General features: G+C 38.2%; 1 protein-coding gene across 1 annotated transcript in view; it reads right to left on the bottom strand.

The window, feature by feature from the left end:
* The window catches only part of adgrb3 (adhesion G protein-coupled receptor B3), a gene marked incomplete at its 5' end in the record, with an annotated part of 106,751 nt that overhangs the window by 62,256 nt on the left and 20,244 nt on the right, over positions 1–24,251 (bottom strand). The window contains one exon of the mRNA XM_079229592.1: positions 930–1,040. Within this exon, the coding sequence (XP_079085718.1) occupies positions 930–1,040 (111 nt within the window). The remainder of the gene's footprint in view (positions 1–929; positions 1,041–24,251) is intronic.

The raw sequence follows: 24,251 nt of genomic DNA, 5'->3' as shown, positions 1-24,251 counted from the left end.
AAAATAGACTGAAAGGTGGATCAATTTATTAAATGAGGCAGTATACAGGGAGAGTAAATAGTGTGAGAATGAGAAACAGAAAAGCACAGCGATGCGAGTTGACAGGGAAACAACATACGTACGGCAAATGTAAAATGGAGAGGTGTTAATGGTAAACGTTAGTATGTCTGTATGGTGTGTCGCAAATTAAAATGGTATGGAAAGGAGTTCTTAAACAATGACGGCAATTTAATGGAACAACACATGAAAAAATAAAAACATTTCCCAAAAAATAAAGAATTAAAAAATCTCATATATATATAAACCCACCCACTGGAAAAAAGGGTTTGATAGAACATAAGATAATGAAAGCAAAATAAGGTTTTGCTTTAATCAGTCACTTATTTCAGTACTTTCTCATTTTCAAAAATGCTGAGGCAGTAGATTGGAAAAGTCCTTCTGTTTTTTTTTATTTATTCAATGCTTCATTTGATTAAGCAACATAGTCTAATTTTAGCTCGAAGCGCAGCATCTATCAGTTCAAATTTTGCCAAGTATGTGTTTTATTTTTGACTGAAGGGGTGGGTTTTTCATCGAATGACATTTAATTTATCATGCCTTAGAGGAAATTATTAACTACATTAGGGCCTTAGTTTTAAACTGCTGTTTAATTAATGTTCCATGAATATACTGTATGAGTAATTCACTTGCCAACTCAGTATGTGACAATAAAACAAACAGACCCACAAAACCCAATTAAGTTCTATAATCAAAGGCAAACGCATAGAGAAATGGGAAATTTATCTTCCTACTTAATAGGAGAGAATGAATTGGAAAAAATAATAATGCAAAACATTTCCACTTAAAAGGTGCAGTACAAGAGAGAGCATGCATGATGAAATTAAGTTTAGTTAACAAAATAAAGTAAAGAAACATAACTACGGTATTACCAGTTTGTGCCATAAATTTAGCAGATTCAGCTTGCTCCTGCAGGGCCTTTGTGTCATGAACTGATCTTGGCCGCTGACTTTTTACTGTATGCTCTCCGATCATTCCATATTCTATGGGACAAAATAGAGGTTCATATGAAACTAGGCTTAAACAATACTTTCTGAGAACAAAAGCTTATTACATACGTTTTTTCAAGATGTTCGAAGCAACTGCAATACATGGCGAGAAACAAAGACCACACACGTTTGTATTTAATTTGTCCTTTACTCTAGGGCATAGAACAATACAACGAATTTGTAAGTGTGAGTTGGGAGTATTAATTGAGTTTGAAAGCACAGCGTAGACACATAGCAAACATGCAAATAAACTCACATTGGTTTTTAAGACTAACACTTCATCAGACCAGCTCCCTCCCTCCCCGCCCTCCTTCACACCCAGAAAACAAAACAAAACGAAATGAAAGTAATAATGTGTAAGCCATCGGAAAGCCACAGAGGAGGGGGTCATGGACATAACATGCTATTGATCCACAGTTTCCTCAAGAGTTTGTCATCTTTGCAGGATTTCTTTTTGGCTTACCAAGTCTAAAATTTTGGGATCCTTTGTTTTAAATTAGGCAAATGTATTCTGAGCTGTATTCATTACAATGCATGACCTCTTTGTTTCCCTTATAGGGACAAAGAGACAATGAGCACAATGTTCTGACGCCACACTGAGAAAAGCGATGCTTGCACTATTGCATTTTGTTAAGAATTTGCATCAGCTGTTTCAAGTAAATTAGACACACTGTAAAACATTTATATGTTACTTACTTAACAAGCTGATGCAAATTGTCTTCAAACTCTTATCTTAATTGAACAATTGGCATTACTTCTGGCATTGTGGTCCTAATGAGGTGATTATATCATTTGCAAATAGGCAATGCAGGTGATGCATCAACAACAAATTCACACATAGCTTATGTTAGTACATTAGACAATACAATGCATCAGCCATTGATAGGGAGGATGTTTAAATCTTTGCTTCTAATCTAGTTTGTAGCGTCAGTTTTCTGTGTCCCCTACAGCAAACTGTTCGCCTAGAAAGACTGACCTCCCTCACAGTGAGGCTTATCTGTCATCTCCCCTAATCATGTTCCACTGAAAGCTAAAATTTTTTGGACTAATTATGCGGTAAATCACTTGACTACAAGGGACGACAGTTGTCTGATCCACGCATCATACTGTTGGCATTAACCAAAGTATATCAACAAACATGTTCCATGATTGGATTAGGAAAAAATAGATAACTAAAAAAATACTCTAGGTTTTCAGCTACATTCAAACAACATCCCTTCCCAGCATAGCATCAGGAAAACTGTGTTTACATAAATTATTAGAATATTATGAGGGTATAATGAAAGATGAGAAAGCCGCCAGGTAGAAAGAAACAGCCTTTTGATGCTGATTGGGATCTTCAGAGTCTTGACTGCACAGAGTAAGGAGTTTCAGAAGCACGTTCAAAGATCTTTCTTTCTTATTTGGTTGTGTCCACATCTGTTTTGCTCAAATTGAGCAGAAAGCACAGTGTGAACTCTGTCCCAGACACAACGTGTGCAGGTACACTGATGGTTGGGGCAGTTGATTGAACACTCAGTCATGCAAGGCTAACTACTGTAGATACTTTGACATGCTATCCCTTTACTGTGTTTTGGGCTCTACCCTGTAGTGTATTTGATCATGAAGCAATCCCCCATTTAGCAGAATAAAAGGGCTGTCTGATTTAGTCAGCCTGAATGTCTGCAACTTTGCAGGAAATCGGACAAAAGGCAAGGCCCACTGTTTTTTAATGAATTTATACAAATGAAAATCAACACTAAAAGCTATGAGACAGCATACAGTAGCACTTTCATTTCACTACGCTCAGTAGGGCAGGATGGATATAGAGAATACATACAAAATTACTTGACTTAATTGAATGGTTTTACTTTTCAGTAACAGTCCACGTTATAATGCAAAAAAAGAGTTTACAAATCATTATAGACACCCTACTGTCCTGTATTTAAGCAATAAGGTACTCGAGGCAGTACTGTGTCGTGCAATAATGTACTGTTCAAGGGAGTTGTTAGGCAAACCCTTGAACTGTACATTATTGTAGACACAGTACTGCCTCGAGTACCTTATTGCTTTTATAATACGGGTACCTGCGACTTTATAAATAGTAATAGTAAGCTCCCTTTCAGCACAAAATAGTTGTAGCCACCAAACGTTGTGTATCGCATTTAAATCTGCGATTTACTGACCAGGCCGGTTGGAAGCAGGGTGGAGGATGACACGCAGCCACCGTTAAAGAAGTGCTCTCGCTGCTTCTGTCCGTCTTTTCTCCGTCATTTTTTTCCTCCATGATGTTTAGAGAACTTGCCTCGCGTCGGGAAATTACCGACGTAATTATCTCTCACTAGAAATTATCATGATTTTGTGGTCAAACCCTTTTCATTCCTCATCTCATTTTAGGGAGGAAGTGACGTGTGTGTTGTCGTTCGTTATGCTAGTGTGGGGGATGCTACGTGAGCTTGTTAGCTGTTCAGTTTGAGCTACCGTTACTGTTAGCGAAGAGCCCCGTTGCAATGCTGTGAACACTCAAGCAATACACCTGCAAGTTAAGGAAACCAACGTATGCGAGTCGTTACTGCGGACGTTACAATATCAAAGTTTACACGAACATGTTTGGTAACTGTCAAGCTTGAAATGACATCTAACGGTCGCGCAATTTAAATCTACCTGTTATTTTTAGGTGCGCACTGATATGGAACGCTCTAAATGTAAACAGGCTGTACAGTACTTTATGGCTGAATAAACTACACCTCGTGACTCACTTGCAACCAATCAGAATGCTTGATTTGATCTACCCGTATTATAATATGCATTATAATACGGGTAGATCAAATCGCAGATTTACTGACCAGGCAGTCCGTTTTATAGTCCTGTATGTGCGTCCCGTACGTGTCTATTTTCTCTGTTGCTGAAATGCGATACACAACGTTTGGTGGCTACAACTATTTTGTGCTGAAAGGGAGCTTACTATTACTATTTATAAAGTCGCAGGTACCTGTATTATAAAAGCAATAAGGTACTCGAGGCAGTACTGTGTCTACAATAATGTACAGTTCAAGGGTTTGCCGGCCCTCCGCTGCGCGTCGGGCCTAACAACTCCCTTGAACAGTACATTATTGCACGACACAGTACTGCCTCTCGTACCTTATTGCTTAAATATAGCAACAGCAAGTTGAAAAGGCAACAGAGCGTTTTATTTGATTTGTGAATGTACTGAATAATATATATATATATATATATATATATATATATATATATATATATATATATATATATATATATATATTTGTGAGTATACTGAAAGAAAATAATTCATACCTATCTCTTTAATGTGCATTTAGAAGCAACAGTTCCTGCATCAAGGAGGACATATAAAGAACTGGAGGCTATTATATTTTATATTATCCTTTTTATAAACTAATCATTATGCCTGGGGTCGCCTATTACTGGTCTTAACTCCATCTTACCTTTGGAAAAGATTTGCCTCTGCAAAACATTGATCAACTCAAAGTCAGTCACACCTAATCTAATCCAGCTCTCAGCAGCTCATGATAAACAGACAACAATGCGTAGAAACATTAAGTCGAAAAATGTCATTATGTGTGATGTCGGTAAGGTACTTACTGTGTACTCATTATAAATGAGTGAATCAAACTTCACACATTTTTAAATAGAGGTTTTTCATCATGGATTCCTCGTTTCATCACTGATGTTTGAGCAATTAAATCTACATCAGTCTGTACAGGAAGCTATTAAAGATAAAGCTGAACTTATTGGTACAAACTGGTTAGATTAGAGCAGAGGAAGTCTCAGTTTAATTAATGTATATGAGACTGGAGTCCCTTACGATGCCACGACGATGTTAATCTTAACTTTGTGTTTCAGAGCGTTGGAAGTAGAATAAAAAAAAGCAGTATTTCGAAACATGACACAAGAAATGTCTTGAGAAATAAGGACAGCGTTTTAATTTAACTACGAGGATTGTACTCAAGCCTATGGCTGTATAACCGTAAACAACAGACACAAACCAGAATTATAATAAATGAAGGGCCAGACTGTTTGTCATTTGTCAAAGCGGCACAAAAAGAAGTGTCTTCACTGCATTACAAGGCAGAAAGCACAGATGATGCATTTAGCGTGTCATTACCTTTCATACATTTCCTTTGTTTGAGACATCATCGTTTCATGTTTTGGCCAGTATTCAGAACTTTTTAACTGTGTTTTTAAGAAAATTAAGTTTAAGATTTATGAGGGGTCTGTCCTTCAGTCGGAACTAAAGAGAATACTTATTATTGTTATCCATCAACCATCATGCTTCAACAGCAAAGGAGAGGCAATGCCATTCAGTGAAATCCATCAATGTTCGCTTTCTTTCCTTTTGTGCAATGGCAGATTAATTCACTTTGTTTTGATGTACATAACCTTGATGGCATCACTGACAAAGCATGCATTTTGGGCCTAAGAATTAAAAAATAATTGACAAAACTGTGGAATAGCGGCATTGCTTTTCTGAAATATTTGACATATTTGTGGAGGATTAGACACACATGCCTAAAATAGGGAGCTGAATTACTTAGTTGACCTTGGCAGACGGATCAGCAATAGACACTTTTCATTTCACGACAGGTAAGTATTTTAACACAAGGTCATAGCCACGCAGCTCAATCCAGCAAACATTTAAAAATACAAAATAATCTCCAACAATCTGGACCAAATGGACCAGACAGACAGGAATAGTTTGCTTTTGGAGAATATTAGTTCTTACAAGTAGACCTAAATTGCTTTATATCCAGAATGTTATGGATTATAGTGAAATGCATGCAATTGGTAATAACTGAGGGGACAATCTGCATTAAATGTTTAGAGAGCAGTCATATAAAATAATCTGTTGCAGATACTGCAATGGAAAGTCAGTTAATGTCCAGTGTGCTGTTTTTTCTTAACAAAGTGAAGCTATGGGGCCATAATTAATATCATCATTACTGTCATCGTAATTAAATGGTTATTTTTATATTGATACAATGTACATTTGACTCCTGATCAAATATATACTTGTACTTGCTGGATATTTTCATTGCCTCCATTTTCATAGACTCATATCCAAACTCTGTATTTTTTGACTGCAACTATCAACATTATTTCCCTTTAGATAATTCTGCCAACTCCATGAAGCAAAACTTATTTGGTAGCATCAGAACATCACTTAACTCTCTCTCTCTGTCTCCTTATGTAACGTACTTTCTCAGAAGTATAGTCTAATTGTCAGCAGATTCACTGATGATTTGTGTGACTACACAGGAACCAAAATAACTCCTTGTCAGTCTCAGCTGCATGTCTCTCTAAGATTGTTCACATTGGCTTCTTTTGACAGCCTAGACATCCAAGCAGGCTAAAGCTAATGTGGCCAACATCTTGTGATGCCGTGAAATAGGATTTTGACTGTGTGTGTGACAGTATTAGTTATCTAATATTTTGGAAATCTCTTGTATATGAGCTCACTGTCATAGAAAATAGCTAAATCTACAAACACTAACCCACAAGCACAGACAAAATAATGCATATACCCTCTATCTGTTTCTCAAGTTTTTACATTTTCAAAAGCTCCTGATTCGCTAAAGGAAGAAGCAGAATTAGCACTGCATTCAGTAACACTGCAACAGCAAACCTGCAATTACTTCCAGTAAATGCAAAAATAGAGCTTTTAAACGGTGCAAGCTAAATCTGCATGCTGCTGCCATGATGTGCCATGAGTTCATAATGGCAGCCATTGTGCCTGCTTGTCAGGGATTAAAAACAAAACAGGTAATAAAGAGATGAGGGATGAGATTAGGCTATTTTGAGCAATAATGCCTTCCTCTCAACTTTAAGAAACTGAATTGATTCAGTGGCTAGTTTCGAGAATCAGGCTGCTTTGCAAGTTGATCTTATCATGAGATATGTCTAGCCGTACTAAAAAGAAAAGGAGAATCACTCTTCTGTTTCAATCAGCTTTGGAAGGTGATCTCCAGGGGTGCATGTCAGCAAAACCAACGCTCCATGCAAAAACAGCCAAAACAATGAAAACCTCTGGTCCAAATATAACAAAATGTCTGCTCAAATTACTGGCTTTACAGGCGCTAGTCACCACTGGGCTGTGACCTCAGCAGGTGACAATACATGAAGGTTATAACAGGGGGAGACCAGGGCTCACATTCTGAGGCAACAGTGTTACTGAATGTGCTGTGGCACACACAGGCCTTCATCACAGTGTCAAAGATGTGCAAACATGGATAGTGCTGGGCAGTTTTCTCCTGGCCAAGCCAAACTGTTCATGTGAGCCTGATTACATGGGTTCAAAGCTTTCCTTACTCAACAGCTCATTGAGGCTTTCAAGCTTTATTAGTGACTATATTTACATTTGATTTAATTAATGTCGCACTACTAAGTACATTCAGTACACATAACAAACAAATAAAGACACTGCACGCAATCAAAGAGAAGGAAAGTTCCCTGTGTCCAAGACCTTTGTCATCACTGAGGCTTTGATTCACTGCATGCAGGGAATTTTAAGCTCACACACCGACGGTTATCACGCCTGCCGCAAAGAGCCTAATGGAAGACATTTGATTTCCAGGTTCATCTTCACTGTGTGGACACGTTCCATGTGTAATTTTATTGAAAGGCAGTAAAAGCCAGCCCATGTCCAATGACTGATGTGTCTAACCTTGCATGAAATGAGCCTTTACTCAAAAGCCCCTATGAGTAGCGTCTATCAGGGGCTCTCCGCTTCCTGCCCTGCATTCCTGCCTGACTGCATGACTGGCTGACTGTCTCAAATGTAGCTCTTAATGAGAGGCACTTCATTACGCTACACTGTGAAGAGTGTAAGTTCCCAAAAAAGAGACAAGCGTATAGTCCACTCTACGCAGACCAGTAAGAGGACTACCTCACTATCCTATTACTGACTTTGATTAGTTTCTCATCAGCTGAGCTGAGCCAAATTTTGGTAAAATGTAGTGATAATCAGAATTGTAAGGTGCTTAAATTACATTTTAGATATGAGAACAAAGAAGAGAAAGTTTAAACTTGTTCTTAGCTTGTGATAAATAAGTTATAACCAAAAACAGTACAGAGTCACATTTTTACGGCACACTCTACATATTTAGATATATTGGATTTCTGTTTCAGTAATCTATTATAATGGGAATATATTTAAACATAAAATGATGCAAAAACTATAATTAAAAACATTAACCTTTACAAATGCTAAAAGTAAGCACATGCTAAAACAGTTGTGAGATAATTTACAAGTCTAGAAAATATCTTTCTGTAACAACCATCATTGGCTTGTTTCCTGGAGGTATTAAACCTGAACATCAATGCAGAAAAATTATCAAACCCTGTTCTGATTGATTATGTACTTTTTTCTATAACAAAACTCTCAAAAAACAGTAATTACAATTAACAACAAAATACATAAACTTTATAAAAAAAGAAAAACAGAGGAAAGCAAAAACAAATGTGTCATCATGTGTTACAGTGGAATACATAACAATGACAATACATAAAAAACATCCAAAACACATTCGTTCACAAGTAAAGACTTCTTTTAATTATTCCAACATTTTATTTTCTAACAGGAAGTATCAGTGTTTTAGACAAAACTGAGAAGACTACTTTTCGATGTCAAAAAATTATAATAAATACGATGATGATGATTATGAAGTAATGGGCTTGCATCATATTTTAGCTCATTAACACACATCCAAACTGGGACTGAAGTGTTTCTCAACCTCAAAATTGTACTACCATTCAGAAATGATCTTGTACGTCTACTTAATGTATCTCCTTACAATCATTATACAAACCCTCCACCATTGATGGGACCATATGCTTGGGCCAATCTAAGAAACTCAATTAGTCCTTCATTAAGAAAATGAGGGGGTTGCACGGAATCAGATACACATTATGAATTCTCCTCCGAGACGTACAATTATCCATCATATTCCTTCTGCCATCTGTTTTCTTCCTGTTGACTTTCCTAATGACTTAGACTGAAGCCAAATTAGAATTCTGTGCAACTGCCTCTGCACCTCATTGAAAAGTCATGTGGACTCACACAAAAATGGAGTGAGTGTGGTGAGACAGACGCTCAGAATACAGTCTGTTGTAAGTAGAAACGTCATATTTTGTATTACTCATGTGAAGGCAAATGAGTGGCTACTGGAGATTGCATTGATAATTTACAGCGCCACGCTAAATCACAAGGTTATTGAGCAGTACCTCACAAAGCAACCTAGATGGAGCTCTGACGTTATCAAAGCACTGCATCAAGAAGCCCTGTTGCTGGGTGTCGTGAGCAGATCATTTCCCCTCTTTTTCGTTCTTCAGGGAGCAGGCCTCACCGGTCGGACTTCATATCATTTCAACTCATTCAAACGTGTATAAATTGCGTTTCTACTCTATCAGAAGCTGCACAGTTAGATGCTCTACCATAATAATCTGCCATCACATGAATCAAAAGCATCATCCGCATCACTGTGGTTGTAAACAAATGCTTGCTTATCAATATACGGAAAGTAGACCTGATCTAAAAAAGAGAGGGGAAATAAATTGAAAACAACCAGAAGAACAAATTAAGATACACATTTCCTTTCCATCTATTCCCGGTTTTGACAAAGATGTACCCTCCGCATCATAATGTGAGCAATGTGTCGAGCTTTCAGTTCAGCTGCATGATGCTATCAGAAAATGGATCCGCCTATGGAGCATTTTAAAGTGAAAGCAATGCCAAGATTGCAGCTTATAACTTGCAAAATCACCAGCCTTTTGAAAAAGCGACACTGCTGAACCACCCGTGACTAAAAGTGAGGCTGCTGCAGGGACACAACTGAAAGGACTACTGTGCGCCGACAGAAACAAGGATGGAAGCGGATTACTAATGAAACCATTTCAGAGAGAGAAGTCACGCTATATGAATAGTATAGAAACTACACATTGTACACTATGTGAAATGCTGGGGCCTTCTCAAATCTGGGACTCTAGTCAGTTGCTTCAAGTATCTCATGAAATATTCTCTTGTAAGTTTTGGCCAATCGCCTCAAAACAAGAGATTATTTTTTTGGAGATACCAGCAGGGTATGATCTTAAAATTATGATTGTAAATTATGCATAATTGTCTTTGGGGGTATGCTTTGCTCCAATGCTCTTGAGAAGGGACATTGAAAAACAAAAATGGAAGCAGCTCTTGGCATCACTTTAGAAACACACAACCCCAGTAGATGACCTGGCAGTCACACGCACTGCCAAGCTCAATGCCGCCATGCCAAGCAATGCATCTGTCAAGTGAGAAACATGACACATTTTTTAGCACCTTTGCGACTGCAGCCAATTTTCAAAGAGCATACCTTGTCCTTTTCTACGCTATTTTGCTTGGCATACCAAGTAGTGACCTCCATTAAATAGAGACATGGTTTGTCGTTCATGGAAGCCCCTCACTAACAAACAGGAAATAACACACCTATGAAATTAAAAGAGCAAAACACAATATGGACTATGTAGCCAGGGATGCAAATGTGGTTGGATGGCCATATTTTGTAACAGGATAAATCATTTCCAACAGCCCCTAATGAGACTTTCATAATTCATGCTGTCAGCCTTTCCACAGCACCAATCATGTCTGTTCCTTTTTGCAGGGGTAAACCCCACTGCTTCAGACTGCCACCCTGCATCTATCAGCACAGGGAACATTGTGTCATGTGCAAGTTAGTCATGAGGAAGATGCCTGCAACATGCCCCGTCTTCGCGCATTGGCTGAGCTCATGTTAAAGCAAATACACTCTCTAAAATAATTACACAGACACAGTGGTGATGCTGAAATGTCCTCAGACAAGAGCAAGAGAGCAGCTAGATAGGATTTTAATTTAATGGATGCTGATGCTGAAGTCTGGGAACAGCAGAACCATTACAGTTCTTACAAGTTTGAAAGCCATGCTTGGCTGCTCTGGATTCTAATCACTGCTATGTGCTGATGTGTTAAACACATCCAGTATTTGAGCTACAATGGCTTTACCTTGATTACTTCCATTTCCATATAATTTTATATTTGAATAAAACAATATATTTATGTTTGGCCATTCCCACAAAATGATCATTTGTTCATGTGGTCAGTTTTCAAATGAAGCTCTCCAATCAAATGTAACCAGAATATTGCTTGTTTTTGGTCATTTATATTACTAAGGTTGCATTAATCGAATTAGAGATGAATTCACACAACCTCAAAGTGTTCCTTTAAGTAAGGTTGTCCGTCCTCTAACATGTGGTGTTTTCCATTCTTTATTTAAACTGTTGTGAGTGTTGAGGGTGAGGCTAAAACATAAACACAGGAGAGAGAACACTACTGGGATTCAGTCCCAGGACAAAGGCGGCAATTAGTTTGAGAGTCAGGGGATTTAACCACTTGATGATCCCTGGAAACCCAGAATATTTCTGAGATCACACCACGCAATGTGACCATGGGTTCAAATGTAGCTTCTTCCAGGCTTTTTCAAAGAGATTTTGTCAAATATGTGTGAAACGAGGCAAAGTAAAATGAATAGTGCCTTTTTTATCATGAAAACTAATCACATTGGAAAGTGTAATGCATGTACTCGCAGTCTTATTTTTCAAAGTTTTTCAACCCTTTATCAAAGAGATGCTAAGTACTGTTAAATTAATAGAAAAAAAGGAGCATTATCTTAATTTTAAATTATGCTGAATAGCGCTGTTGAAATTATGCTGAGTCTTTGTGGAGGCTAATTGTAATTTCAGCAGGGCAAAGTCATTGTGTAAAATTAGAAGGAAGAGCACATTAAAATTGGAATAATCATTTCATGTTGTTTTTATTTTTATATAAAGGTTTCGGGTTATTATCCACTCAAAGCTTTGGGAATCATCCTTACAAGACCTGATGAAAGACTGGAGAGTAAACAAATAGGAAAACATTTCCATTCATTTGCACATTTGTAATTTTTGGTCTTTCTCCTTGACTATACAGTAAAATCACATGCAACTTGGTTTGTATGTGTACAAAGAGCTGTATTGCCAATGGTGGTGGGAGATAAAACACAAATATCACTGTTCTGGGTGAAAGCAGCATTCATTCATCAATAGAAAAAAAATAATAAACACCAATGAAGTTGCTCCGTTGGCTTTGTTTGACATTATAACATTAACAAATATGTTTTCTGTAGTCTGCCTCATCTTTCTGGACATTAACTGGATCATAAACATGCATAATTTACACAGAGATGGTAAGGGAAATTAGGTTATTGTGATTCAATAATTAAACTGTTCCCTTACTGGGGTTTCTTTACTTTGATATGGTTGCATTGCACTGTAACTATTTCAAAGTAAATAGTCATGTGCATATAAATAACTAAATGAGTATGCACTAGGAGTAATGCATCAACATGTAAATTAAAACAATCTGCCTGAAAACAATCTACAAACAGAAAGCAGTATTAATCAATGGTGGCTGAACCTGTTCGTTCTTTTTTTAATAATTTACCCATCCACCATCATTGCCCATATAATTAGATCTTGGAGATGGTAGTTTATTGAAGTCAAGTTATGATTTCTGCATAATAAAATTATTCCAAGTTTCAAAATTATGTATTGTTGCCAGGTGTAGCTGCCGAAGAGCAAAGTTGGCAGCAGCAGCTTGAAATATACTGTAAACAAGAGAAAAAAAAGAATCTGATTCAGTAGCTAGAGGCAGGAACATCAGTCCTTGGCCAGAACATGACCTTGTATCTTTGCAAACAAGGAGAGGAATAATTTAAATACACTCATCAACCAAAATGGAAGCCTGAATTCTCATCAGGTGGTTTTAAAAAGGAAAAGTATCTCAATCAACCAAAAAGATCTTCTAACTTTGCATAGCCTGGATCAAATCCGAGATGGAGTATGAAATTACTAATCAGTGACAGCTCCTTGTTATATGCAGCAGCAGAGGCAGCCAAGAGTGACATTAGTATTGGAAATTAATTGTTTTTTAATGTGCATGTCTCCATCGTCCACCACCACACAGCCATGCACCATTACTGCGGTCAATTAGCCATTCAACATCTTACCGTTGGCCAATGTATGGAATTGATTACCAAACCACAAGCTTTCCCTGCAGCTCACCATGTCCAGAATATTAAGTGTTGTAAAAAAAAGAAAAAAGTAAAACTCAAAGAAAATTAAATCAGATTTAACCTAAACATGACTGCGAAATCGTTTCCCACCCAGAGGCCACTACCATATCTGCATCAAAAACAGCTACGGCAGTGTTTCACATTTCCATCCATGTACACACAACACAGGTCTTAGTAGAGACTCAGACCTCTGATTCATAGTCAGTAGAATTAGTGTGCCAAACAAGTGCAGCGCTAAATCTTATTAAAAAAACTTCCATTTTTGTTCTCAGATATGGGAGGAAATAAAGCCCCTTCAACTCAGCCACGGAGCCTTTTTGGCTGTGATGACATTAAGGATGATTGAAGTGCATTATCTGGGCACACAATGGCTCCTGTCCATTCAGCTGTGCTCTACAGACCACTGAAATAGGGAGCTGGAAAGACACTTACTGCAGAGGAATGTAGCGTTTTAGGCCTATGACACCCAAGCCCTCCAATAGCTTTGGCTGAATAGCCTGTCTGACCCATTGTCAGCCAGTTCACGCTATTGTCGATGTACCTATCCGATATGCAGTCAAATCTCTCACATCGTCCACCTCTCAGCAAAGGTGCTGCAAGGCTTAAAATAGGAGGGGATTTAAAACATTCCTTTCTTCAATGCAGTGATGGTACCAGGTGAAGCGGTTAATTTGCAGAATAATCTGTTATGGCTATGGCAAGTATTTTACATAATTTCTCCCAGTTTATTGGGATCTTGCTTGGATGCTTCGCACAGTGTTTAAATTAATCAAAGCGCCTGGACTAACTCCTAATTTGGTGAGATACTTATGATGAATAAATGTTGATGTGTACAGGCATTAAATAATCAATACATGCATCATTGTCAGACTGGAGCATCCAACATTTCCTTGTGAAGGCAGCCTCTTGTTCATCCTGTGTTTCTCACACAACCAACAACGTGTGATCTGTTTGTGAGGCCAAATGACAAAATCATTTCCTTCCACATCCGTTGCACTTCTGTGAAAGCAGCCTTAATGAGCTTTTCAATGCAAAAAAAAAATGGAAGGGAGCCCCCTGCATGTATTTTTCCCACTCTAATCAGCAAAGGAAAAAAAGCTGTCTTTTCATGCACTCTCTTGCTCTAGTCTACTTAAAATGTATTAAACTAGGCAAAAGTTCAAGGACATCAATAGCTACCCCTCACACACATTGAGCTGCTTAGACAGTACAAAGGGGATTTAACACCAAATAGACGAAGGAACCATTTGAGTCCTGCCTATCATGTCACCTCATTATGGCATTTAGAGGCACTGATGAATGCATATTTTCTATATTTCCTCCTGATTTTAAAACAGGCGGCACAGAATGGTCACATAAATCATTTCTATTCAGCCAGTAATTCAATTTCCATGGACATAAGATGATGTAAAAATAGAGGGTAATCAGAGGGCACAATGTACTATTCTTGTGTTTAAGGAATACTATGCAGACAAGAAATAGAACTGCAGAATAATGACCAGATCATTTTCCTCTTTAGACGCAGTCAACAAATTAAATGTTGTAAATTAAAAATAAAACCTTCCGCATTTGAACATGAAAAGGCTATCTCTGAAATGACATGCTTAATATATACAGAGAACAGATAGAGAACAAAATGTGAGACTGTCATATATAATTCTCAGCTAGTCTTACATCATTATGGCATGTAAATCCAACACAAAATCCTGTTAAAAAAGGAATTTGTCATGTGAGTTCTACTAACTGGAAGGGATTTTGTACTGTATGTATTTCCTAGTTTATATTAAAACGTCAAAAAACGAAAATGGATTGTGTCGCTGCAGAAACAAATAAACATACATACACATGATTCATATCAAATGTCTCGGGTTTGTTGATTACATTATGTATCCTCTCCATTAATACTTTAAATTCCCAGTGGGACAAGCAGAAGTTCAGCATTAGCCTCCTAGATACAACGACAACTTTTGTGAATTCTTTAACAACTAGCTGCATTAATATGAGCAGTACATCATAAATGATCAGCAACTGAAATCGATCAAATCCAAAATTAGGAAATGTAAGCACTGTACATAAGTGCACGTCTGAGTACTAAAACCACTGTTTATTTATCCAGTCCTCTGCTTTCGAACACTTATTCAATCAAACATGTTTGGAGAAATTATGGCCTTGTCGTTTCCTCTTCTTTGGCCCAAAGGACCAGTTTCTGACTATTTTGCTGAATATGTAATTTACGTGTGCAATAATGATGTTAAAATCTGTTGGGGCAGTTTTCTATTCTTTTTTTCAATCTATAGATAGTTTTTCCATGAAATAGTCTATTTAGCTGTAACAACATCAACCACTGCTTGAGTTGAAGTAACTCAAGCAGTGTTTCACCATCCTGAAATCATTGGGATAATCACATAAGTCTCCCATTGTCATGAAGGACAGGTCTACCTGCATCCTGCTATAATACTGTGCTTCTTTACAGAACTTAAAGACTTGGTCCATTAGCCAGACTGATTATTTGATTGACAGAGTAATACTTTGGGCCTTTTTCAGTAATTTATCAAGCAAAATGCCAAACATTCGTTGATACCAGCTTTGCAAATGTCGTACTTTGCCTTGTCTTGGATTCTAGTAAACTGAATTGGGCTTATTTGAGAATAGACATTATTATACTAATTATTAATTGTTGTGTGTCAATGTTCTAAGACATTGTTTTGTGCTTATGTATTCTATGTATTGTCCGTTCAGTGGAGTTCTTTATAGCCTCACTCAGGACGTTCAGCTCCAAACGGTCCCATAGAAAAGTTCCGCTGTGTGCTTCACGTCTTAATCAGATGTGGGACAGACCTACCTTTGCATACCACTACTACAAATGGTTCTCACCAACTGTCAAGTACCAGTGAGCCTCCAGCATCAGGGGGCAGTAATGAGCCCATTACACCTTAGGAGGGGAATAAGACACTTCACACCACAGAACGTATTTGGACGAGTGACACAAAGGGTAGATTAATGCTTTATCTGAACTGGTTAGTTTTGCAAATGTATTGTTTGGTTAGCAACCCCACCTCAGCACAGCTGCTTCCAGAGACCTTGCTATAGGACCTTGTGGGACTGTCTCATCCAGTTAAATATTTGTTGTATTCACTATTGTTGGCACTGCAGTAAAACATCAATCGCACACACATTAGCAAGACTGCAAAATAGGGCAAGCAAGCATCACTCAATACAATATGAGCGAGTGCCATTTGAGGTTATGGGTAAAGTGTCCGATTACAGACCGACATGGATGACTGATTGATTTACTGACTGTCCAACTGATCAATGTGTTCATACCTCACATTTGTTGGTTGCTGGCAGCACAGAACATTTCCCTGTGCTTAGAACAGTAGCAGTCAAGTTGCTGCACTGATGGTCTTGAAATCAAAGTGCCAGATTGACAGAAGTCTGTTTCAAATAAAATGGGACATCAATGGCAGGTAATCAACTTCCAGAGGGGGGACGATTGTTCACCGGCCCCAAATTTACCTCAGTAATAGAGATCAAGAGAGCTCATTGGAGCTGTGCTTGTTTAATGCTGACAAAATTGTAACGTGAATACAAACATGTACAAAACATATACAGCCTACTGAGGGTTGTGGCCTACTCCAAAATATAGAAACACTAGCTAGCCCATCACAAGGCTTTTTTTATCCAATGCTCAGAAGAACTAGTCCAACAGCTCCCACACAGCCGAGCTGCTGATCTCCAAACAGTCCCACCTCCCTAACCAGCCAGCTACCCACCAAAAGGCTCAATCATACAAGATGTTCCCTTGTTTGGCGTTTAGTATAACTGACAGATGTATCTCCTCTCAGCGATATGCCTGGCTAACCTTCCCAGACCCACATAAAGTATAACAGTAACAGTGTTACAATAACTCAGTGTGGTAATTGGTATTTCTGAACCCGTCAGTAACTACTGTACATAGAAGATGCATGTACTATAAATCATGGCCTAACTTGTGTTCCCACGATGCAACAATACAAAACAAATGTGTTTCCACCCTTCACGTTTCTGCACTGTAGATTAAACATAACAGAGCTATTCCAATTCATAATGGGACTGCATACATAACATTATTGATTTGTATAATCCCACAAGGCAACATTTTATTGCTAGTTGTGTTTTGCACATTAAAAAGCAACATAATTTCCCTGTAATTTTACACCATTTTTTTGTTGAAAAATGATCATTCCCTGCTGTTAATTTCCAGTGGTATTCCAGAGGGAGACAGCAGTTATATTTAGAAATTTTTGCTGATAAGCTTGTGTTGCATTTGTGGTCACGATCATACTGATGTCTGTTATTTGGACATATTAATCAAAATTAAATAGTCAGTCCCTTTGAAGACAAATACTTTTTATCAGCACAAGCTGGGCATGAAATAAACATTACTATAACTGCCAGGATACTCAGGAGGAGTAATACTAAGTGAAGATTAGTTTCCCATAATACATACTGTCACAAAAACTAAAGGACAAAAAATTGACATATAATAACAATATTTTTTTCTTAACCCTGGAACTGACAACAAGCAATTCATGTTGTGATTACAGATCTATTGCTATGCATGTTGGTAATAAAAATGCAAATACTCAAAGCAAATAATGACATTTCATTGGTTAATTTCTTCAGTGAGGATAATCATTCTTAAATAAACAGTTTTTATGTAGCTTTTTATCTAATACACACTGACATGTAAAATGATAAAACTAATGACAGGAGACACTTTTTCCATGATTATATTTATAAGTTAATGCAAAATGCAATACATTTCATTTGATGTTAGAGCAATCAGCAATTCCAGTGTCTCTAGTCACCCTGCAGAGACAGGAGACTGCATTCATTATATGACTTTCTCAATAATGCATTACGCATGAGCCCTTCTTGTTTCTCCTTGTTTTAATGTCTCTGTCAACAGTGGCGTGTCAGCTTGCATCGAGTGACCTCCTCCATGATCAACTTATGATTAACTGAGACCCCGCGCTTTGTGAAAGGCACATTCTTACGACACACCGGAGACACATACGTTCTGTTACATCTTAAGCAATTCACACATCCAGTGAATGGAAGTTACTTCCAAGGGGGATCGCAGTGCACCAATCAGAAGGAGATTGTTCCTCATTATATGCGAAAGGCTGCAGCTTCATCCCTCACTTTTTCGTTTCACTTATTCTGTTCTTTCTTTTACTTTGGAGAACTGGACAAGTAATGACATTCCCACTCCCGTCTTTAAAAAGTGCAGTAAACATTTAATTGCAAGGCACTGTGCATAACAGAAGACCTCCTTAAATCTCATATAGAATCTCTGAAGCTCATCCACACATGCTCATCTACGTCTATAACGTGCTAGATGCTATATAGTCCTCTTTGAGGGTCAGCCTACACATCTAATTATACTGATATATACCTCCACATCTAATTATACTGATACTGGTATGTGCAGTTTAATGTACACGGGGTTCACTTACTTGAACCATTAAAGCACCATTAATTTTCAGTTAAATACAAATTTGAAAAACATCACCATTACTATCATTACATTAAATTACATTATCAGTACAACTAAAAGATTGTCTGTTATTCTCATTAGCATGTCCGAGATAATGAGCAACCACCATATTAGTTTGTCGACATTGCAGCTTATATTTAGAATAGATGAGAAAAAAAAGATGTTATCATCAACATCACTGATAACAATACCGCATGCACTTTAATTAACATTGCCCTGGCCTTAAGAGTGCCAGCAGGTTGCTTCTGGGGATGGCAACGTTGCATGGTTGCCCTCTTTGTTTCAGACTGAACATTTTGAACAGCTATTGGAGGGAATGTCCTGAAATGTATTTCCAGACATCCATAGGCTTCAGAGGATGGGTGCTATTGGCTATGATGATCCCCTTATAGTTACTCTGGTGCCATCAGCAAATAAAATGTTTCACATATCTTTTGACAATATGTCAACATTAACGAGAACATTTTGTACTACATTTTGCATAGACATACAAGGTTCCTAATAGGGTTGCTCGTCGTTTTGTCCACAAAAAAAAAGAGTGTTAGTCGACTAAGAAGCCCGGGCTCTAATGACTTTGATGATGCCCGGTTTCCCTTGGTGACATATCATTTGATAAAGACATTCATGGTCCCCTTCAAGATGAATTATAATGACTAAGGTTGTCTGATGACTTTTTATCTAGTGCCATGATCACAATTTGAATTTCTTCAATGCTTTGGTTCATGACCAAATCCCTGCACTACATATACCTGCTAAACATCATTATGTGAACATTGTCATTGAGAGAATGTTTGCGTGCTGACATTAGCGTTTAGCTCAAAGCAGAGCTGTGCCTAAGTACATTCTTACAAAGCCACTTGCATGACAGCTTGTGATTGCTTGTGATTGCTTTCGTTGTATTTAGCTGATAAAGAGGTGCAGCAACAACAATCAATCAAAAATCCGCCGATAAAAACGTCAGAACTATTAATCCCATCATCTTAATGCCTCCAAAAGATTTGCTTCCCAAAATTCTCAGAATTTTCTACATTCACATGATTCTTTTTTATGCACCACCTCCTTCCTCTAAGCCCACTGGAGTGACGCCTTCTCTCTATTCAGCAGCATCTCTGAGCGAGACAGAGGAGGGCAAAGAAGAGGGCAAAGGAGACCGCAATGCCACAAGTAGCACGAAGTGCGGCTTCTAGAGTTCGAACAAGAAGACTTTTGTTGGCTAACTCGGTGGGTTCATTGCTCTGATGTCTGCTAGATTTAGCTTCTCTCGTGTAAAATGACTATGTGTATTAATGTGAGTTACTTTAGGAGCTATGCTGTTTCTTCTTTCCCTTCCACTTAAAATCTCACTGAGTGAATCCCATAGAGGGTTAAGAACACTGTCAAGTTTGTTGGAGTCGTCCTGCGCTTCCCCACTGCACCATTTCAATCCTCCGGGTCGGGGATGAGGCACATCTCTGGTTTGTTTGTGTGATATTGAGCTGGGTCAGTTCAGACGCATCAGATGGGTACAGGTCCAAAATGAGTTAACCCGCACTTATTAAACGGCTTCTTCATTTAATCTAAAAAAAAGCAGAGAAGTGAATTGCATGGATAGCTTCTTGTTCCCTAGCAACCAAGTGAATCAATGTGCATACCAGTCTGTCTGTGTTAAAGGCATGGTGAGGGGAATTGGGCTCCCTGTTTTTGGAAATACCACGTTAAAGGACAAAGCAGTAGGAATGTGGACAGCAAATCAAGTCTAAGTGGGGTGTTTTAAATTCCTGTAATGAGAACTTAGCTCATTTAGAGGCATTATTATTGAGACTCCCCAGTTGGTGTGCCTTGAATCTAAAGCAGCTGGCCAGTGGTAATGGTGAGGGCAGTACATTCCCTGTAGGGTTTTTAAACAAATGAAAAGAGTAGTTGAGTGAGAGGAAATCAGGGGATGATATTTAAGCTATTTTAGGTATTCCTTTGCCTGTAATGACAAAGCTACCATAAGAGGATAGACTTTGTTACACGTTTTTCTCAGATATATATGACATCTCATATATGAATCACATATAAGAATCACAAGACGTAAAAACAGGCAGACATGTATCAACCTGTGCAAAAAAATATTGACCTCATGAAATAGCTTTAACAGGCACTAATTCAGGCAATTTAAAAACAAGAACCTGTCTTAGGTTTTCGGAAATAAGCAGAAAATAGCTGCACAAAGCATCTATTTTGTCTTCATCTATAATTTTTAAATCTCAACACCCGTTAATTAAAATAAATGCTGCATGACACAGTATAGCTTATCACTACTGGAACACGGATTCCAAAGCCCTGACTCATGCAGTATTATAAGCACAGTGTTTTTAAGTACACAGCTGTCCCATTATGCGTATGAAAGTGGGCAGAATGCATCCACGTCTACCAAGCCGTCCACACTCACAACAGATATCCATGCTATAATGTTTCTGTGCTTCTGCTCATGTGTCAAGTTCATTTCAGTTCAGCAAAGGGTGGGAAGCGCACAGCAGTACCACCCACCTTTTTATGGCACTTGACAGCCCTCTGCATGACAGATAACTGAGACACAAAATGCATTTGAATAATGCAGGCGTTCTCCGCGTACTGCGGTGCTGAAGCTGAGGTGATGGTCGGAAGGCACATAGATGGACAGAGTCCAACTAGTGCTCGAACCAGGCTGGCTAAGCCGCAATAAAATAGGCTTTTAATGGAAGCAACTTTAGCACATTTTTAGAGGCCATATGCGTTTTGCTTACAATGGGGCGTATATTTATACATGAGATTATTCAAAATTAGGAGGAACACAGAGGTCACTGAAGCTGTCTGAGGTGACTGTTCCCTTGTTAACTAACCTATTTTTTATTTTCCCTTTATCTATTCTTATCTAAAGAACAGTTGCCCCCCTCACTGTTTCATTTATTTATTTTTGGACTTAGCACCTGCCTCCTCTTAATTCTGCACACATACCTACTGTAGGTGCGTGGATGGAGGTCGGGACCATCACTGCATACTGAACATTGTACTTTCAACAGAATGTAGATGCATAGCACCTAAAATACATGTTATATCTCAAGCTTTATTATACATTGTCCTACTGTATAGACCACCTTCATTACAACCATCTGACTCTAAAAGGATGAGCTGTCAAAGGCTTTGCAGATCACCCAAAACCCATGCCATTAATCTAAATTAATGCTCTGACAAATATGTCATAATATTGGGTGTGAAATATGATAAATGTTCGCTTCAGCCCATCAATAATTGAGTCTCTTTTACACAATCACAAAAATGTAAATTGCCGAGCTAGTGTGGCCCCTGAAAGCAACAAAGGTGACCTCATTATTTTGCTCTAAACAACCTACTAATAATGTTGAGTGCAGCAGACGACTATACAGAAAACATGATGTATTGAGCCTTGTTTTCTATTAAGAATTAAGTGAGCTATGACTATACTTACTGTACACATAAGTAAGACTCATACCAAACAACAGCATGCAATATCATGCCTCAAATAATTTCCTTAAGAAATTACTGGTGTAATGTTGCATGAATATTTTGAGACTATCATATCTGCTTGGAATACATTTTAAATTAGTTTTTGAGCAAAATGCTGAGAGGAAAAATCTGTATATGTCGTTGTTCAGAGGGGACATTAAAGATATGAGAATATGAAGTGGGTCTGATGCCTTTCGGTGAGAGAATAATTCTCCCAGCGTTGTGTGGATAAATATTCCTGCTCTCGCCAGCATCTGACAACATCCCTGTTCTGCAAGAGGAATATTGAAAAATGAAAATACATGCAGTCTGTATTTTCATCTTGTGCAAGCAACGATGACATTTCAAAAGAAATCCCACAGCTGCATGATTCTTGCCTAACTGGTTAATTATATCTGTTTCTCCGTTGCCTTCCAAGGTAAATGGCATAAGGTAGTGTACAGCCCCAGGTGCTAACCTCTAACTAGAATAGGAGGCACATTCACTTCATTCACTGGCCTTCCTGGTAATGAGGTGGAAGAGAGTGTCAGCCTATGGCCAGCTGGGAGGCACAGTCCAGTGGTGATTCAGACAAAGTGTAATAGGCAAAGCCAAGACATGAAGGGAGACGGCTGCAGTCGGATGATGTCACAAGAGCTGGAGGAGAAGCTAATAATAGTTGTTTATGAAAATATAAAAATGTAACATGCCATGGGGTGTCCTGGTTGCTCAGTAAGCGGGGGACATGCAGTGTACTGTGATTTTCAATCTGGCTCACAACCTTTTTGTTTATATCCAAAACCATCTCCTTGTCCCTTCACTGTCACGTGAATCAATAAAGCCGTATACAAAACTGACATATCAGATGCTATTCATAACATACATTGTTAAGCAAGTTATTGGATGTTTGGATTGTAGTTTTTATTGAGTGTTTATTGGAATAAGATGGCAACAGATGTTTCGTGTCACGAGATATCTGTTTTAGCAACGAACGAAGAATTAGGAGTAGAAAGTCCTCTCAGGGCGATCTAACTGCCACACACAGACCTTCAGTTAGATACTACAAAGGCGTAGTGACGTCCCAGGTGTCATTATACTGACACTGACGTCTTCTACCGAAGCAGCAAAATAGGAAGAGTAGGAATGTGAAACATGATCGTAGCCTTTCTCATCAAGAATTTGTACAAATAATGATGTGAAATCAACAGCAGCAGAAATACCTAAAATATAGTATGTTGTCTTGTACGGATGAAGCTTGTCTACAGCATATACAATGCAGTACAGCATCCAGGCTTCACTCATGTTTATTTCCACAATTATAGGCCAATTAAACAACTCAGGCAATATTTACGCAATCATGAGCTGGCAAACTGTAATCCAATGAATAGCATCAGGAATGGATGGAAATATAAATTAGATCTTATGTTGCTTCAGCTGCACTGTTCTGAATGGTTGTATTATGGACATATTATTGAGGAAACAGAATAGAGCTTTAAAGAAGAGAAATGTAACACATCTTAAGGTACATTTTAATAAGAGCATTGGTGCTTGTTATTTTTCATCATTAGCTTTTGGGAAGTAGTGTTAAAATATGTGGCTTTATAATTGAGATCTTTGATCTGGTTTTCTCTCCCACTCCCACAGTGTTGCAGTGTAGACTTTAAAGGGCAAACTTTTCTCCGCTCTTGTCTACGAGCTGATTTTAGCAGTTTCTAACAGCGCGAGCCTTGGGATGATCAGAACTAGTACAAGCATAACAGACTTTGAAGTCCAGCCCCGGTGGGGCTACGTCAAACTCAAATGGGGACATAATGTAATGTACCAGTGCCCACCAGGTCCCAGTGCGAACAGACATGCTTGGGATTTTGGCCAGAAATCAAGAAAACAGGTTGTTTTACATTCTCTACTGTGCTTGATGAAAACTGTTTCTATTACGAACCACATTTTCACAGCTTTAAAATCAAATATATGTAGCACCTCTCCATAGACATTCAATTTACATTTTTTAAATCTCATGAGAAAATGGGTTACTAACAAACCAAGGTAGCGACAGATTTGTGT

The sequence above is a fragment of the Taurulus bubalis genome (assembly GCF_910589615.1).
Source record: "Taurulus bubalis genome assembly, chromosome: 14".
Taxonomy (NCBI): Eukaryota; Metazoa; Chordata; class Actinopteri; order Perciformes; family Cottidae; genus Taurulus; species Taurulus bubalis.
This window is presented reverse-complemented; position numbering and strand designations above follow the sequence as displayed.